At 49.1% G+C, this 19,175-nt stretch overlaps 1 protein-coding gene across 3 annotated transcripts in view; it reads right to left on the bottom strand.

Annotated features, from left to right (window-relative positions):
* SMOC2 (SPARC related modular calcium binding 2) overlaps nt 1–19,175 on the bottom strand; it is a 158,354-nt gene that overhangs the window by 8,936 nt on the left and 130,243 nt on the right. For all 3 annotated transcript variants that reach the window (XM_077900155.1, XM_077900158.1, XM_077900161.1), the window contains exon 10: nt 1,507–1,606. In XM_077900155.1, the coding sequence (XP_077756281.1) occupies nt 1,507–1,606 (100 nt within the window). The remainder of the gene's footprint in view (nt 1–1,506; nt 1,607–19,175) is intronic.

Here is a 19,175-nt window from a genome sequence, read left to right as displayed (position 1 = left end):
AACTCTCCCAGAAGATCTGGCTTTGTGCCACACCTGTGAAAATGTCCCAGATGTCAGAGCGTGCCTTCTCCCTAAGGGGAAGAGGACAAATACAGGGCGCGAGCCCCTACGGGCCCTTTTGCTCCACTGGCTGCCACTGTCTAGACTCTACCGGCTTGGAGGAGCCCATGTTCCTGGGTGTGAAGGAAGTAACTTAGGAAAAATGTTCATGGGTATCAGGGCATTGGGATACTACTGAGTATTTCCAGACTTTCAGGGGAGCTCTTCACACACCAGTTCATTTACTGCCTTCAATTCTACTTTTTCAGCTTAGAGCACTCTTTCCAAGAATGTGTCAACTTGAAATATAGGTCTTTTTTTTCTTTTTTTGCTTTCTTAAGCTTAATTTACTGCCCGATTATAACATTTTCTATTAGCATTGCCTTTCTTTTTCATTTGTTGAATCTTACTCCTAAGGAAAGAGACAGAGAGGGGAGCCCATCAGCTGAGGAGACCAGAAAGCTTTAGATCATCCAGAAGAGGCGAGATTATCAGGGCTTTGCAGGCAGGAGTGGGGAGCAAGGCCAGTGCTCGAGGAGATAAACACAGAAAGATTCTCCTCCCTCTGAGAAGGAAGAGATAAATTGCTGTGAATTCTCAGGAGGGTCCAGTCCTGTGAAGTCAGGTCCAGGCAGTGCTGGGAGCTCCCTCACATCTGCAGGTAGCTACAGAAGAGCTTTGGGGAACCATAGGGGCTCACCCCGAAGCCCAAGCCCACGCATGCAGAACACCTGCCATGTGTCCAAGGGGATCACGTCCAGAGTCTCAGGGTCCTTCTTTGAGCAGTGTCAGCGTAAATAATGCCACTGTACACTTGGGTCTTAAGTTGGTAAGCCTTATGTTATGTGGGTTTTTCTATAGTAAATACATAGGGTATTGAAAACTTGAAATCCAACATTTTAATTCCAAGTATTAAAATTTACTTGATAGGAACACCTGGCTGGATTGGTGGATGAAGGTCTGCCTTTGGCTCAGGTCCTAATCCTGGGGTCCTGGGATTGAGTCCCACATCGGGCTCTCTACAGGGAGCCTGCTTCTCCCTCTGCCTGTGTCTCTGCCTCTTTCTGTGTCTCTCATGAATAAGTAAATAAAATCTTTTTTAAAAATAAAGTCTACTCAATAGCTCTGAAATGCAAACCCAAGGCTCAAAGCCATCAGAACCAAAGGCCCTGCCTCCTGCCTCCTGCCTCCCGCCCACCCGCCTGCCACCACCTGGTGAGATGGCTGGGATCACTGGTTCTGGCTCTGCCCACTGTGACACGGCCCTCAGCGGCTTAATTGCATCACAGGGAAAACCCGCTAAACAAATCACCCCCAGACACATGGAGCAACTTGAAATTTTGGGAGAGGGCTCCTGCAGTGCTGAGAAGCTGACCTGCCCTGGAGACCTATCGGCTACACCGGCTTCCAGCTCTCAGGTTACTGGGGCTTATTCTCAGATCCTTGCTCCACGTTGATGTAACGTACCTGCCAGAGGAAGAGGGGTCGGAGACTGCGTGCACCATGTCGGTAGAGAGCGCGTCCAAGATGCTTGTCAGAAATTCATTCTTTTTGGCACCAGGACAACCTAAAGAAATAACGCACATACAATTTTTTTCATATTTCACAAAACCCACAGAGTAAAAGAGCTCTTTCTCTGTCATGGAAAGACAAGTTTAATATTTGGAAATTAGAATGCTGGGGTACCTTAATATTAATGAGCTCAGGTGAATGGTCATTAGCACACTGCAATACATATATTGATTTTGGATCACAATTTTTTTAAAGGATTTATTTATTTATTTATTTATTTATTTATTTATTTATTTATTTGAGAGAGAGCATATGTGCATGTGCAGGCATGTGAGGGAGGGAGGGGCAAGTGGAGGGGGAGACAATCCTCAGACACACTCCCTACTGAGCACAGAGTCCAACCTCAATCTCACAACCTATGAGACCATGACCTAAGTCAAAATCAAGAGTTGGACACTTGGCCAATGGAGTCACCTGGGCACCCCTTTTGGATTATGATTCTTGTAAATGACAGTATCTAACTTAGTAACTAAGTCACTACACGGGGAGAAGAGATTTGCAGCACTGATATCCGCGCAGCGATCTCCGGTTGGTGCTGCCACTGGTCGACCTTGCGTATGAAGTCCTGGCGCTCAGAAGCATCGGGAGGTGCCCTGAGGTCGCTCTGCTGGAGCAAGACGAGGCTGAGTCCAGAGACCACATGGGCTCAAGACTGACTGCGCTTATGGGGAACTCACCTTCTTACAACATCCTTTCCTGCAAGACACCACCCGGCCGGCAGCCCCAGTTCCCACACACTCACACGGCTGGGAACGCCCTGGACTCCCCACACTATTCTCCATCCTGTTCCAGGATGACGAGGACAAGAAGGGGAGCAGCAGGGGCCTGTTTTCCAGACGCTGGGCATGGGTAGGGCGGAGGTGCTGTCAGGGCAGGCTGGCCATCCAGACAACGACATGCTATGCCGTCACACGCGCTCTGGTTTTCATAAATTTCCCCCTTGACAATTGAGTTTCTGGTATAATTGTGCAAGTACTTGCTAGTTGCTGATAGCAGGAGTCCATTCACGCCGGTCTCTACCGCATTACGTACACATATCAGAGAACAGAAGTGAGTCCCCATCGAGGAGAGGAAGATAACAGTGAGGCAACTGAAAGGGTAGGTTCTACTCTGGAGGGAAAATGCACACCATTGGGAGAATGTTCCTTTTGAATAAAAATAATGGTCTACTTAGCTATTCTCTCTGGGAGGTTGCAGGTGTGTCGCACATGATCTGGAACCCGGGAGAACCTCCTGCATCTGGCCAGAGGACCGCGGCCTCAGCGGAGGCTCTCAAGGGCAGCGAAGCTGTGAGTGATAGGACTGGTGGCTGCTAGACTGAATAGGACAACAGGCCGACCTGGCTCCCTGCCCCGGAGGGGTGGTCGGGAGCCCTGCTGCCCAGTAGAACCATCCAGCTCAGACAGGCACCAACGTGCAGGAGCGTCCTTGGGGTGGGGGGGGGGGGGAACAACCGACCGGCCCCAATGCCCCGGGTGCCTGCAGACCCCGATCCCTGGGATCCCCACCACTCATGAGCCTCAACACATCCGGGGAGGCACGTGTGAAGGTGAGGAAGACCGCGAGGTCTGGGAAGGCCTAGCATGTGGCTGACCTCAGCACAGAGCGGCTTTAAGAAAGGACGGTGCTTGTGTTGTGTGTGGAGGGCATGACCTCAGAGGGGACACAGCCAGCTGGTGTTTCTGCTGCTACCGTAATCACACACCCCCACACGGAGTAAAGCCGCACGCAGTTTCTAGTCAGAAATGACACCTATACTTTGGGAAACCAAGACTGCGGGCATGAGAAAGATTTAGGATTCTTTCATGCAAAAAAGAGTTAAAGCAAATGCTTACTTTACTTCTAAAACAAGAAATACTACATCAGTCCCGCTAAAGCCCTTTCTTGCTGTTACGTAACACAGACTGAATGGCACCCGTCTTCCTGCATGGGTATGGGCTCTACTTTGTAGTTCAGAGGTACTTTGGTCCAAAAAAGAACACTTTTCATTTTTATTTGCAAAGACATTGAACTTCGTTTTAAACAAAGAAAATAAAAACTGAGTTGTTCTCAGAAAGACAAAGCTGCCACACCTGCAAAACTTCCTGGAGGCGAGCTCAGTCCCGCACTGCGAGGCCCAAGCGCCGGCTACACTTAGCAGGGTCTGCACACACCAGTCCGCCTGCGGGGGGCACGCTCAGGCCACACGTGGCACTCGCCCCACGGATATTCGCTGAGACCCTAACAAACGTGCTGGGTCCATGGTAGCCATCGCAGCAGATGGAGTGGGCGTCCTGAGTCTGGCAGGACCTGGTAGGACCAGGCTCCTGACCTCCCTGGACTTGGGAGGCCGGGGGGTAAGCATGCGGGAATGGGGGTGCCGTGTCCCAATTATGGGGCAGGGGGTCCGCCGCCACGAGGGCTTGGCGAACACAGTCCCATGGTCCCTGAGAGTCCGTCGGCCTAGGGGCAGGGGAGGGGAGGCAGCGGGGGGAAGGGGCCCGGCCTCCACTTACTGTCCCCGTCCAGGCGCCGTCGCCTTGTTCAGTGGCTACTTTTGAGAGGACACCCCTCTTGGAGCGGAGAGTCCTTGTCCTAGTCACCCTGGAATGCTGTTTGTCACTGCATGACATGGATCGATTGTAGCTCAAAGCCATTTCTCAGGAAAGAAGGCAAATGAAAATGTAAAACAAGACGAAATCAGAAGGAAAAAATTCAGAGCTCTTTGAGCAAATTCTCATTGCACGTAAAGTGACAGAAGCGCAAAATGGAAATGTGAAACGGACCAGGTCCTGCAGATGTACAAAAGCAGCGACAGGCCCGAGGCAGAGGGAGCGCGTCCCCAGGGTGCAGGGGGTGGGGTCCTCCTACGGGGAAGCAGGGACACAGGCTCCGTCTCTGTGCTGAGGGCCACTGGTCAGAGCCACACGGGCGGGGGCCGCGGTGGTGGTGAGGGCTTCTGGGGCCCGCAGACCCATGTGCACTCGGCCTCTGGGGCCTGGGGGGCCACATGCCAACAGGATGACCCCCAACAATGGATCCGGGGGCCCTGGCTCCGTGCTCACCTCCTTCTCCCCCTGCACAGCAGGCCCCAGGACAGCTCCACGGCCGCCCTGAAGCTGTTGCTGCTAAAACCACAGCCCACAAGGCTCGACGATGGCGACACCGTCACTGTTTATGTCAGGACAGCTGTCGGCCGAGTGTGAAGCTGGCCCGGAGGCACAGTGCAGGGTGGCCCCACGAGGCGCGCAGGCGTGGTGTCCACGGGCAGACGGCTCGCAGCCACTTAGAGACGCGCTTGTAGGGAAAGAGGAAACCACACTGCCCTTCTCAAAGCTGCAAGCAGTCACTACACTAATTTATTTACAAATCTGTGGCGAAACAGAGCATGTGGCTTAGCCTGAAGATGCTCTGTTGATCCCATTTATCTGCAGAATCCAACTAAAATCGTTGGCACCCAATTGGGTTTCCGTGAAAACACTTGAGCGCTAATCCTGGTTTGGGACCGCAGTGCGTACGCTTCACTGTCCAGTGGCCACTGTCGTTGCTCTACAGCCGCTCACTCAGGCCGCGGACACGCTCAGTCAGCCGCCCGCGTGCACCTACCGCCTGGCTCTCAGGGGCGCCTGGTTAAGGTTGGCACACATTAAAGATCACTTGATTTGCTGCCTTTCAAAATGAGTGAGTTCCTCACTTCCTATGAAATGTCCTTATTTTCAAAAACAGAAGCTTTTTGTCTGGAAATTACCATTTCTTCTCTTCCATTTCTCTTTCAAACAGAAATCGATGCATCTGCAGGACTTCTGCCCCAATCACATCCTAACACTGCTCTCTGAATCAACGCTAGTGGGAGTCCCTTCCTTGCTGGCACCTGCCACACCCGGATGGCCGCCGAGTGGGGAATGATGGCTGCTTCCCCAGACCTCCATCAAGAGGAAAGCATTATGTGGAGAAAACCCATATTTTCGGACCCATGTCAGCCGACACTGACCCATGGGTGTGGTCTGAGCCCTGCCCAACAGGTGATCACGTGGGTTCCTGGGTCAGCAAAGTGGGAAGGGCACCAGGCCTATCCACCGGGTCCTTCTTTCAGAGTAGGTGGCCTTGTGGGGTAACTGACTCACCCGCTCTCAGGCATCTACAGCGAATGCCTTCAAGTTTGGGCTGCCGGTTGTACGTTTGTTATTTCACATGTATAGGGCACAGACATAGGCAATCGTTTACAACAACAAGAAATAAAATCTCTTTGATATTCATTGCTTAAAACACAAAATCTGGCACAGAGAAGAAGGAAATGTGTAGAGCACCCAACCCACACTGCTGGTGAAGCAAGAGCATCGGAGACACGGAGAGAAGCACAGAGCGGAGAGGCTCTGGAGTCACGGCACCCCGCCAAGTATGAATACTACGCCATTCCCACACACACCGGCCCTCCCCAGGGGCGGACGGAGCCAGAGCGTCTGCAACGGAGCAGAGGGCTGGAGAGCTCAGTAGGAGGGGAGCAGGACCCCAGTCTGCGGGGTGCTGGGAGCCACAGGGAGAAACTCGGGGGGATTTGCAGGTAACACAGTCTGACTTACGGTCTCAGAGTGACCCATGGTCACCATGGTCCAGGGACAAGGTTACTGAGAGGGACGTCAGTGTGGACCGCCAAGGCCTCCAGGGATGACCTCAGAGGGAATCAAGGAGGACACAGCACTCTGGGGTTGGGGGGGTGTGGGCGGGGAGTCCCAGCTGGGGTTAACTGGGGCCTCAACACAGCAAGTATGTAGAGAATGTCCTTTGCAAGACACGGGCCTCTGTTCACTCCTCAAAGCCCACCCTTGCAGAGGGACTCAGGCCTCAGCCACGGAAGGAAGAGAGGGTCCAGCCTGGCACTGGGGTCTGAGCCCTGCTTTGCGATGACACAGGCAAGGGCCACCTGCCTCCGAGAAGCACATCCTTATTAATGCTTTTGTGAGGCTCACAGATTTCAGAGTCCATACTGGAGACCATCAGTGAGGGTCCACTCTCAGAAAAAAGCCTTTAGGAAAAAAAAAACAGGAAATTTTCCAATCTTAAAAACAAAATCTTGATTTTTGTGTCCTGACTCTAGGGTTTCCATCTTTTCTGTATTTACATATTTTATATATTTATTTTCATATTTCCACATTTTCAACATTTTTTCATTATTCGAAACAGAGAAGTTCACAGGCTTGTGTCCATGCTCTGATTAGGTAACAGTAACACACGTCAGGAATCATGGTTGCATGGAAGCCAGTGCCTGTGGGACTCTGCAGTTACTCCCGTGAAGAAGCGCAGAGAGACACCATCCTTGCCACCAAAGGGCTGGCATGTGGAGGCCCTGGGTGTCCCTGGGGCCTGTGACGTTCCAGAAATTCTTGCCCTTGATTTTAATTCTCTTTTGGTTAGGTCATCTGAGTCTACAAAGTGCACTAAGAATTTGGAATCGTTGGTAAGTTCATTGTGAATATTTATCCTAAAGACAAGTGTTTATGTTTCCCGAGTCTTCCTACATTTCTTGAGGACAGCGCTATGTCATCACTCGCTCAGTAAGTAGCTATTAACCATATGTTCAGTGCAAAGGAGCTCATAAAACGAGGCATGGGCAAGCACACATGGAGGGTTCTTGATGGCCTGAGCAAGGAGACGCAAGTATTTCCACAGTCATTGCATATTCAGGGGATGGTCCTGCCGCCGGCTGTGGAACAAGAAGTGTCTGCGGACACATGTTGATGTTTCAATGGGGCATGATGTCCAGTAAATGTTTTTACAAAGCATTCGGATTATCATTATTGTCCTTTTGAGGCTTTCCTGATGCAAGGCACGCTATTTTCTCTCCCCAGCATCACTCAGGAGAACAAAACGACTGCTCTCAGTTGGATTTTCTCTTGAGCAAAAATTTGTTTATGTTGCCAAACTGACAACGTGTTTTAGGTGGAGTGTTTTTAAGACCACTAAGAATAACTAACCATCAAATGTTTACTCTCAGAGCATTGGAACCCCTGTGGACGTCAGGAAGCTGTTTGCACCCTCGTGTGCATGTGACCTGACATGGCACCACGGCCTCCACTCCGCAGTTCCCTAAAACAGGAGGACAAAGCCTCAGGAGGAAACAGCACGTCTTTGTTCAAAGATAAGGCAACTGAGAAAGGGACGCTCGGAATCACCACGGAGTCAGCGCCCAGCCAGCGTGAAAGCCGACGACACACACCTGCTCACATGCACTCTGGAATCTGTGGCCAGGCCTGTGCGCGTCCACAGATCACTTTCATACCTTACCTTGTGCAAGAGCATCGCTTCCTGTTTTTGAATCTGATCTGTATTAATTCATTGCCACGCCCTCCGCCAATCGATCGCATACACAGGCTGCATTTGTGAGATTATTTCTGAAATATTTCTTGAGGTAACATTACCTGCCTATAGGAGCTAAGCCATGCTTGTGGCCAGAAATATAGTTGAGTTACAAAGGTCCTCAGGTCTACTAGTATGACTATAAACCTAGACGTAACAACAGTGGTTCCGAGCTTCCTCATGGCGCATGGCACCCTGACCGTGCACCTGTGACCCGTCCATCATGATCAGACAAGATGCCCTCTGCGTGGAGACTGATGTGTCCTTCTGGTGCTACACAACCAGGGCCTGGAACAGGGTGACCCGGGGGTGGGGTGGGGCCGGGCCTTCTCTGCTCCCCGAGCAGGGCGCCATTCTGAGAGGCAGCTGTCCCCTGTCTGGCAGCCTGGCATCCTCCTGGTCCGAGGCTGGCAGGAAGAACAAGCAGCTCGCTCCAGCCCCGCGACAGGACCAAAGGTGCACCTAGTAGATGGTCCAGGGACAAACAGACTCTGTCAGGTGTTCAGCCACATGCTCATCGCTGCTTTCTGTTTTTTTTTTTTTTTTTTTTTTTTTTTAGCAGATGTCATTTAAGGAATGCTTTCCATTCAAATAGAGAAAACTTTCTTTCACACTGCCAGCATATTTCTTTTTACTTCCACTAGTTCGCTCTGCAATATTACCTCTTCCATAGCCATTGTGAGGAATTCCAGAAAGAACACAGGCTTGACAACAAGACAGACAGCCTATGTATTTTCAAACTGCAACCCCGTGCAAATCCATACTTTACCATCATAGAAAATAAGCTTTCAGTGTATGGTGTGCTCATAAGTTATATTTTATAGCACTGATGACCTTGATGGGGTTGCAAATGGGGTTATGTGTCACTAAACTCTTAATGTGACAAGCAAGCGTTGTCCTTGCAGCCTGTCATGCATGCTGACAGGTGACTCCTGCTGTCTCCTCATTGCTAATGAGCCTATGAGCAGGCCCCATGGAGTCGGCACCGTGATGGGCTCTGCGGCTGGGGCCCCAGGTCAGCATCCTCAGCATCCACAGACTCACTGGGCCTGGGAGCCTGCCCACTGTCTGGCTGGGTCAGACTCGGTCAGCAATGAGCACCCCCTGTGGAAGGAAGGGGACAGCAGGTCTTGCAGAAGCCGGGAGCCACCCGACAGCGACAGCAGCAGAACCGTGCTGACCCACCACGACCTGGAGGAAACAGGCCCAAGGGATATGCCAGGATGACCAATCACCCATCAGTGAGTCTCACCAAAACACAAACCAGAATCACCCAGGTTTTCAGTTCCCCAGATACAGGCGACAATGAGCCCCAAACACAGAAATGAAGTGAGGCCAAGAAAGCTGAGGATGTGACAGGGCAAGTAAAGCCTTGTGCTGCTGCTCCAGGGGGACACGTTTCCCAGGAGCTGTGGCTGGCCCATTCGAGTTTGCAGGGACCCCCCCACCCAGGGATCCCATGGAGCAGGGGCCTGGCCACTCCGCCACCTCTGTGGTCTTACAATTAGGGGTGAGACGTTAAGACAAACATGGGGGATGAGAGGTAGAAGCGATACTCTGACCAGCTGAATCAGGAATCTCAGAATGTCTACCGATGACACCACAGACAATCTCCCGGTCCCCCTGCCGTCGGCGTGACAGTGTGATCGTGGCCCACATGCACGTGCCACCCATCCATGCCCTGAGCCTGCACTGATCAAACTCACCCACATGTCCTCAGCTGATGTCACAAGAGCCCTGAGGCCTGGGCAGTCTCCCTCGTTCCCTCTGAGCAGACCGGGCCTCAGAAGCAGTAGGCAGGGTGACATCCATCAGGCCAGGGAAGTGGAGGTTCCAAGCCCCTGCCCCAACTGCAGAGCCCACGGCTGTGACCACTATACCCTTCACACAGAATTCCTGTCTGTAACCTGTCCCTGTAACCCCCAAGTCTACACCTCAGAGCATCTGTACACAAACCCCTTAACCGAGGCCCTCCTCCTGGGACTCGCCCTCCCGTCATTTCTGAGTTGTGGGGTTTGCATCCAGAGATGAAGAAATGGATCAGACCCTCTGGGGCACATCTGATACGGTTGCTGAAGTTTTCACATATCAAAAGATTCCCTATATATGCATTCCTCAGTGTCTAAATGATTAGGTGACACAGCAAGTTCCCAAAGCCCGTTTCCCACAGAGAGCTGATGCACAAGGGAAAACTATCCAAAGAAGACAAATGACATCATCCTGACTTATGTTGTCCAAAGAGCAGTGGGAATTGGACTGGCCTGGTTGCTCATCAACACTCTCAGAATAAAGGAGAGAGAGTGAGCTCCTCGTGGTTTGGAGTGGCCTCTGTTCCAAGGAGAAAGTGGAACTCAGTGGTCGGCTCCTCCAGGCTTTGCTCTGGGCCATTTCTTCCCATTTCCAGTGAAGATAAAATGGCCTCTCCTCAGGTGATAGAGGTCAGCGACTTGTCACTTGGGGTCAGGGTGTTAGGTGAGTGGACTAGAGTCAATGTCTAGCAAGAGGAACCCAGACCTTGCCTTTAGTGTTCTCATTTTCAAAAAAACCTTTGCGATGGCATGAATGAAGAAAGACACTGATGTGCTCCATATCAAACTTGGAAGTGCACAAAAATGAGGATGGTGGTAATGGGCCAGATAAGAGAATTTTCAAAATCAAGTTTCAAAACAATCATGGTGTCTGGACATTTAGCCGACACCAAAACGAAACATAACAAAGTTGAAGTCTTGCGGTTTGTGCAGGTGCAGGATGTACAATGTTTTACCCAACCGACGATAACGGATTTTAAATCCCTTGCCTTTTAAAATAAAACGCAAACACCTACAGTCTTATCCACTAGCCAGCAGGGATGAGCCTTCACTTCAGCAAGGAATGAAGGACAAGGACAAGAAACGGGAGATCATCTCTATACTTGGTTTTTGGTTTTGTACTTTTAAAAACACTATTTCACAAATAAATTGTCAAAGCCAGAAGCCATTGACATCTGGCACATTTGCATCATGAAAAATCCATTCTACTGTATATGGCTACGAGTAGTTTTTAGAAATTGATCTGGTTAAGGGAGTACTGGCCATCGGGATGGAATATTAAGGTGAGATATTACTTCTTGAGGGCCTGAGCTAAGTCATTAACTATTAAACCAACTCAACCAACCATTAATCAACCAGGCACCACAAAGTCTCCTGTCATTTCAAGGATTTGGGTGAAGATGTTTTAAGATTCTGGAATGATTATTCTACTTCATATTTAGAAAGCATCCAGTCTGGAGACGCCAAGAAAGGAATGGGGTTCATTCATGTTTGTCATGATTCACATTGATCTCTTAACACTGTGTTTGCGATCCAAAATCTATTTTGGTGGCGAGTTAGAGCGGCTCTGTCCTCCTGCTCTGCTGTCATCCTCTCCCACGCCCTAGCCATTATGAGCCTGGCTCAGGAGGCTATGGTCCCAGCACAGGATTTCTGGTAAAGGGCAGAATCTTTGAAGAAAGTCTACATATATGCTCCTCCCTTGGAACCACAATTAATTACTGCAACTAGAAATCCTATCTTCTTTAGAAAAAACAAACAAACGTAATAGTATGACAGGATATGAAAACAGAAACCAGGAAACCATATCAATTTCTGTCTTCTTTGAATAAAAGCTCTTCCCAGACACATCCTTAGGTGTAGTAATTATGAGCCTATGTTTATACTTGTGCTTTGCTGCTCAAGGAGCTCACCCTCCTCCCCAAACATGGTGTATCTGCTGCTCTACTCTAGTTTTTCCCACTTTTTTAATAAAAATTTTATTTATTCATTCATGAGAGACAGAGAGGGGGGCGGGCAGAGACATAGGCAGAGGGAGAAGCAGGCTCCATGCAGGGAGTCAGACACAGGGACTCGATCCTGAGACTCCAGGATCATGCCCTGGGCCGAAGGCGGGTGCCAAACCACTGAGCCACCCAGGGATCCTCTCTTTCCCACTTTTGATAAAGCAGCTTGAAGCTCCTTTTCTCTAGGAATGCTTACTGCCTAGTTCCACTGACATTAACCCTCTTCTCCTCTAAATTCCTGTGTCAACAGCAGCCATCTACCCACTGGGACCAAGCTGGTGCCAAACACTTCATCAGGTGCTCCAGGGCTTTATGGGATGGTTTTGCTGGGACAGCTTTGTGTTGAGTTTAGAAAATAAAGGTATGTGTGTTTGGATTCTCTCTACCCTACGAATCTTTGACAAGGAGGAGCTATTGAAGGAAACAGCCTCAGGACATACACTCATGTCCCCGACATGCAGTGTATGCTGACACCTGACCAGTAGGACCCTGAACCATGAGGTTTCCATGCAGGCTAACCACAGGACTGGCTAGACACACAGCGCGTTGTGCTTCCCAAGTCCACCACCACCGAGTCACCTGCCAGTTTCAAGCACATGGGAATACGAGCTTCATGGGTCCATTTCATATCAGGCCACAGAACACGTGAAAACAACTCCTGGGCCTGGTTCATCCATGAACCCCTCTGCCCCATCCATGAGCCTGCACACACGTGTGGCTTCCCACCTCGCAGTGTGTCTGCTTGCCAAAAGGCCTAAGCAATGACCTCCACCTCCTGAGGACTCTCAGACTATGAGCCCATAGTCTCTAGGGCTATGGCATCCAGAGTGTTACACACCAAAGGTGATGTGCCCCAATAGGGGTCCCCTTTTATGGAAACTCTGGCTAAATGACTCATGTATCATAATCCCAACCGGATTAAAATTTCCCAGATAGCAAACATGGGTTTAATAAACTCCTCAGAAACCAGCACGCAGTGGGAGCCCAGGCACCCCAGATGAGCAGATGAGCCTGACACCACTGAAGACCCCATGCACAGAACCCTCTGACGAGCAGAGCCCCGCAGAGCCATGTTTCAGAAGGGGTGGAGGACATCTCCAGACCCCGCCCATCTCAGTTTTCATATGGGAGAAATGAGAAGGCAATGGAAACGTGCCAGAGAAGAGGGGTGCACTGCACCCTGACATCCAGGGTGTGGAGTATGAGTGAGGTCACAGGCTGCGTGCACAGCACCAGGGACCTGTGAGACAGAGTGTCTATTCGCAGAGAAGAAGGTGTGGATGCGGCTGCCTCCACCTCCGCAGGCCACAGCTGAGGGTGGGGACATTTGCAAGACTCACCCTGGGCCCTGGTGATCTGCACCTCATGATAGGCCTGCTTCCCACCCACATCCTCACTGCAGTGGGGCCGGAAGCTGGTGCTCTGCTCCTCCCATCTGTCTCCATGGGACTCAGCTCCCTGGATGAAAACCCCAGTGGGCACGCCACACGGGAGAGTGCTGCCAGAGAGCCCGGTAAGAGAGCACAGAAGGTATTGACGACGGACAGACAGTGCCAGTCAGCGTGATCCCACTGAGCACTCGACTTACAGCCTGGCGATCTGACAGTGAACCTTCTGAAAACCCTACTAAATTAACAAACACAGTGAGGAAGTGAGGACTTACGGAAAGGAATATGGTGCGAGGATAATTTATGTTGGATCCACACCACTAGTTTCACATTTTCAGACTTACACTGTTTCTCTAAATTACACACTCAAGTCATTTCTTAATATTGAAGCTGTGTGTGTTTATTATCTCCCTACAGATTTTCCATAGGCTGGTCCCGTAGGCTCTTCTCAACAGATGGTGACAAACCGTTACTGACATGGAGAAGCAGAAATCCAGTTTCATTTTGGAACGAAATGCTTTCACTCAATGCTTCAATGTTTATTTATATTTGTTCAGGGTATATTAATTTAAGGCAGAACTATTTTCTCCAATCCAATATTTTTATTTGGGAGGTAGCCACAGAATGGCTAACTGTACTCCCTGGAGGGTAAATGGATTTTATTGTTCTGTTTCCAAGAACTTTCGGAGGCACTTTGTTTCCTCAATATAACGGTGACAGAGCTCGTGCATGCTCACCCCATGGTCACGCGGGACACCTCTCAAGTGGCAGCTCATCACAGCCACACCTGCATGTGCGGTGGCCGCCTACTGGATGCCCACGGTGGCCCTCCCCTCGGACTAGGACCACAGCCCTCCAGCCAGAGCCCTGGGTGACCCCGTGCAGCGGCAGAGTGATGCATCAGCTTGGTGGAAATCCATGTCGACCTAACTCCTTGCCTAGATTTGATCACATTGGACAATGATCAGAATCAGCCAATTCTATACTTTGCAGTAAGAAACACACTTCCCTTCTCAACTCTGTGCCCACAGATTGTAATACAACCAACCACATCCAGGTGAAAACTGTCTTTCTTATGGCTTCATGGCAATCTCAACCTGTGCCCTTCACTCTCAAAATGTAATAAACTCAGCAGATGAAGGCTATAGCTTTTGAAAGGATGGTGTGGACGAAAAGCGGCTTGGAATGTGAGTGTTTATCTGCACGTGTTCACTGTGGACTCTGGGGGATGCGCAGCTTGCTAGAGTACATGCTCCCTATCGCAGGACAATCCGATTTCAAATGAATGAGAAGGAAATCAGCACAGGAGAAAAGTAAGAGTGAAGACAGTTGGTGGAACATAGAGTTGGGTAAAATACAGAAGGCACATCGGGTGTGGACAGAGCCGTGTGCCTGACTCCAGAGCCGACACAGAGAGGGAAGATCAACCAGAAGGAAATGCAGTACAAATCAGACCACAGGGAGAGAAGTGCCACTTGCTGATCTCAAAACAGGAGAGCAAGACCCTGTGGCCACCAAACAAGCTGTGTCGTGAGGCTGACCACATACTTGCTGATATCCTGACTGAGGACCACACTTCCAGAGGGTTCAATTTATAAGGGATGCCCACTGAGCCTACAGCACAAGCCCGAAGATGTGCAACTCCCATCACTATAGCAGACTCGAGGGGTCTGCAGACACACCTCACTGCCTGCCCAACGCTCTTGTACAAATACAGCAAGAACCATGTACATTTCTCTCCTGCACATTTGCTCTGTTCTCTCAGATTTTGATAAATATTGAGCTCCTCCAGATGTTAGGGCCTGGAATGCATCTCTTCTCTGAAGTTAGTTAAATGAGGAACTGTTTGCTTTCAGAATCCCATCAATTAGGAGTCTAACCATAACATACAGTGGATAGAAGAATGTTTTCTACTTACAGAGGTGGCCGGCCAAGGTCCTCAGAAAGCTGCCTGGGGCCCACTCAAGCACACATAACCCGGGGCTGATCAAGATCCGGAGTCTCTACGACCATATTTCAAGCTGAAAAGAGGCTGTGAGCAGGCATAGCCATGACAACAAGTAGTGAAGACACCGATTCTGAGTGGTGCCACTTCCTGGGGAACCATCCACAATGGTTGTGAGACACACGTGCAGGTCACAGAACAGGGTCGTTTGCTAGGTAAGTTTACTAACTGTACCCTATATTATAGGCTAATGTTTAGTTTTAGAATGACTGACCTGTAGTCCTCCTTCGTGGGTGATAATTAGGGAGTAGGGACCGTTGCCTTTTATGGACCTGATTGGTGCAGGCTGTTGTAGCATGTTGCAGCCAACAAAGACGAAACCCAAGTGGCCACAGGCACGTTTGTGCAAATGCTAAGGCCAAGTCCTATTAAATGTGTCTATTCTGATTCTTTAATAGAATGTATATAAAAATGCAGCTGTGTCCCAGACTTCCCCAAACTACCTCGAGTAATCTGAGCTGAGCCTGCAGAAATCTCTCACACGTGGCCAATTATTTCTGAAGAGGGAACAGCAGAGGCTAAATGAGAATTCTGATTTTCTAATGCTCCCTCGAGCCCCGAGCTTCAGTGGTCTCTACACCCGGGGTGGACATGGCCAGCCCGGCACCAGCCCCTGACACGGCCCAGAGCAAACATTGTCGAGCTGCTAGGAGCAAGGCAGGTCTGCGCTGGATTGACACCTACTGATCTCACTTAGGCTGGAGGGGATTTTTCCCTCTGGACCCTAGACTTCTTTTCCCAAGCAGCGTAAGGAATGCACCTCTTTAATGGGATGAGGCTTCATCTCCTGGACTCATACTTTGTCTCTGGTAGGGCTATTTGAATGATTTCTCCAATTACTAAAGCCACAGACTGTTGATTTTTACTGTTCTGAGCGAGGTAGCTCTTATCTTAACAAAGCCTGCAGACCATGAAAGCCAGATCGATGTCTTCACTCTAGTGTCCAAGAAGGTATATGACCGGCTATTAAACATGTAAACACAGAATTTACTTCCTCCCCAGAGAGCTCCTTGCCTCCTGCAGTGAGAAAACCCAGAGCTTGTCTGGCTGCCTTCTCTGCACCCATAGACTGGTCTCCCCGGCAGTGGAGCTACAATGGGCGAGCCACAGCTTGCCAAGGGAGGAGTCATACTCATCTGCCCCAGGGTCCAGGGTCATGGAGGGCTCAGCTCTCAGCCAGCCTTTGCTGTGTGTACACCCTCCACGCTCCAAGGGAATGGAAGCTTGCCAGGAGGTGGCACACGAAGCCAAGTGGCAGACTTAAGGCCAACTCCTTGCTTCTACATCTGAGACTGTGCTATTTATTTTTGACAGGTAAAGAAGAAACAGCAGGAAAAATACAACCACAAAACCAAATGCTGTGATGAAACTAGAAGCCTGATATCACAGACGAGAGCATGAGTCTAGTTCCAGAGGCACCCTCACTGGCTGTGTGACTTTGTGCAAGTCATCTAACCTCTCTGGATCTAAAGGTCCTCACCTCAGAGCAGTGCCTGGACTGGCTGCTGTCCAGGCCAACACTCTGCTCTAGCATCCCATAATCTCTGCTGGGTGGAACCCAAATGGGCATAAGGGAAGTGAATCTCCTGGCCTATCACCCTCCAAGATCATCCTTCCAAAAGTGTGTTCATCATAAGCCAGAGCCAGGGCAAGATCCCAGCCCACCCAAGGATGTGTAGTATTCTTGGTGTCCTGGGAGTCCCAGGTGTCAAGACAAAGCAGAGAGGACTTTGAATTAATGGTGAGAAGACAAGGACTGCACACACAGCTCTACTCTTCATTGGCTCCCTTGACACAGGGTGACCACCTCACTTCTGTTGAGCTAGAGGTGAAGTGGCCAATCAGTGCTGTTGCTGTTTTTCTCTAGCAGCAAACCCTACACAGGAGCCCCAGGGAAGAAAAGTAGGAGGACATGGAGGAAGGTTCAAACCATTTATATTGATTTTATTAAATTGAGCCTCACTCAAATTGGATTTAGATGGTGATTATAGTGGTGATGGTGGTGGTGATGATGACAGCAATAATCATGGTAATGATGGTGATAGTGATGATGATGATGACGGTGATGATGGTAAGGTGATGTTGATTACTGCAATAATGATGGTGATGAGGTGATGGGGGGTTGGTGATAGCGATGGCAATGATGATGGTAATGATGGTGGTGGTGATGATGGTAGTGATGGTGATGGTGACAACTGTATTATAGTTTTATTTTGACTCCTTTAATCATAAATCACAGAAGACATTCAATATAGCCCACCTTATCATCTGTGCCATACTATAAAGAACTTAGTTCCAATAAGATTCATGGAAATACGTGTGTGTGTGTGACTCTCACTGGCTTGCACATAAGCTAGAGAGCTCACCATACCCCTGTGGTGAGGTCTCAGTAATACAGATTTGGGATATTTAATGTCATTACAGTCATCTACAACGCACAGATAAAGTGACCTTCTCTCATGGGCCCTCTTCTCAGCTGTAAAGACTGAGAGAATGAATACACATAAAGCTTCTGCACTGACGTCTCTGAATCCTCAATCAATATTCACAAGCACGAATGCTCTTGTGGCTTTTGGTGCTGTTGCTGTTTTGTCTTGGGCACCTCTGACTCCCCATCCACAACTCTGTCAGTGATTTTTTTTAATAAAAAATTAATTATACAAAAATCGTCCAGGATATAATCCAAATTCCATAATAGGACCTGATTTGAATCCTGCCAAACCTCCAGCCTGTTTTCTCCTTTTAGAGTATCACATGGTGACCTTGGTCTGCTTCATGAATCCAGCTTCTCTGGCTTCATATATTTAAGGAATTCTATAGGAATGCCCCAAATGGTAGAGCCAGCAGATAAAGGGCTCACTTAATCCATATTCATTTATGTAAAAATTGAGCTAACTCCCAACCAGATACATATGCTGTGAAAATTAAAACCTTGTCTGTAGAGAAGGGCTTCTGAAAACATTGCTCTTCCCAGTGTTTACTAAGGCTGGCTGCCAGGACTCATTCTTGCCCAGAACCTGAGCAGTTCCTGCTTTCTGGGGTTGTCCTTGCTCAGAGGGGAGGGACATGCTCTCATGAGCCCCAGAATAACAGCTTCCACATCCTGAACTTCCTTCTTTATGGACCATGTGTCTTAGGTGCAAAACAATCTGCTTCTTCTGAAAAGCATTTTGTATGTCAGCTGCTCCTTTGTGAAGGAAACTGTGTAGAGATGTTGACATCAGGAACAATGCCCTAAAGCAGAGAGGACTTTGAATTAATGGTGAGAAGACAAGGACTGCACACACAGCTCTACTCTTCATTGGCTCCCTTGACACAGGGTGACCGCCTCACTTCTGATGAGTTTTAGAGGTGAAGTGGCCAATCAAAAGTCATGCAGAAGTGGACTTTAGGGCTGGTGCATTCTGGGAAAATAGTATGTGCCAGTAGAATTGGTTCACTTGGCAATAGAAAGTGATGTCAACAAATGACATGCCATGACTAGGAAAAAAAGGGGGAGGGTCACAAGGAACTAAGATATCCACAGGTATCTATTCGTCTGATATCTGTTTTATTCCTTTCTTTGCTTCAAAAATAATTCCTCCATTAGAGAAGTTACAAAGACAAAATTGCTATTCCCTTGTATTTGAATAAACAAATATACCCCGTATAAGTAAAAAGTGATTATTATTTAATAGTACAAAGTGTTAAATAGAATATTGACCTCAACTGGACTCGTAAGAGCTTATCAAATGGTGCTACCAGAAGTGGTGTTTCACAGCAGATGATGTGTGTTTCTCAGATCAGAAATCTAGGACTTCCTGAATCTGAGGAACTTGTGACAACAGTGTCATTCTACGTCAGCCAGATTCTGAGACTTCCGACTCTGAGCAGAGACAGGTGCCCCAGATTCTCCCCTGGAAACAAGCCATCATACATTCCAAATAAGCAACTTAGTCTAATAAACAAAAGCACAGAGAAAAAAATGGGTTGAGAACCCAATACTCTAAAGCTAATCTGCTGGAGATCACTCTCAGAAGATTCA

This window comes from Canis aureus, chromosome 1, assembly GCF_053574225.1.
Source record: "Canis aureus isolate CA01 chromosome 1, VMU_Caureus_v.1.0, whole genome shotgun sequence".
Classification (NCBI taxonomy): domain Eukaryota; kingdom Metazoa; phylum Chordata; class Mammalia; order Carnivora; family Canidae; genus Canis; species Canis aureus.
This window is presented reverse-complemented; position numbering and strand designations above follow the sequence as displayed.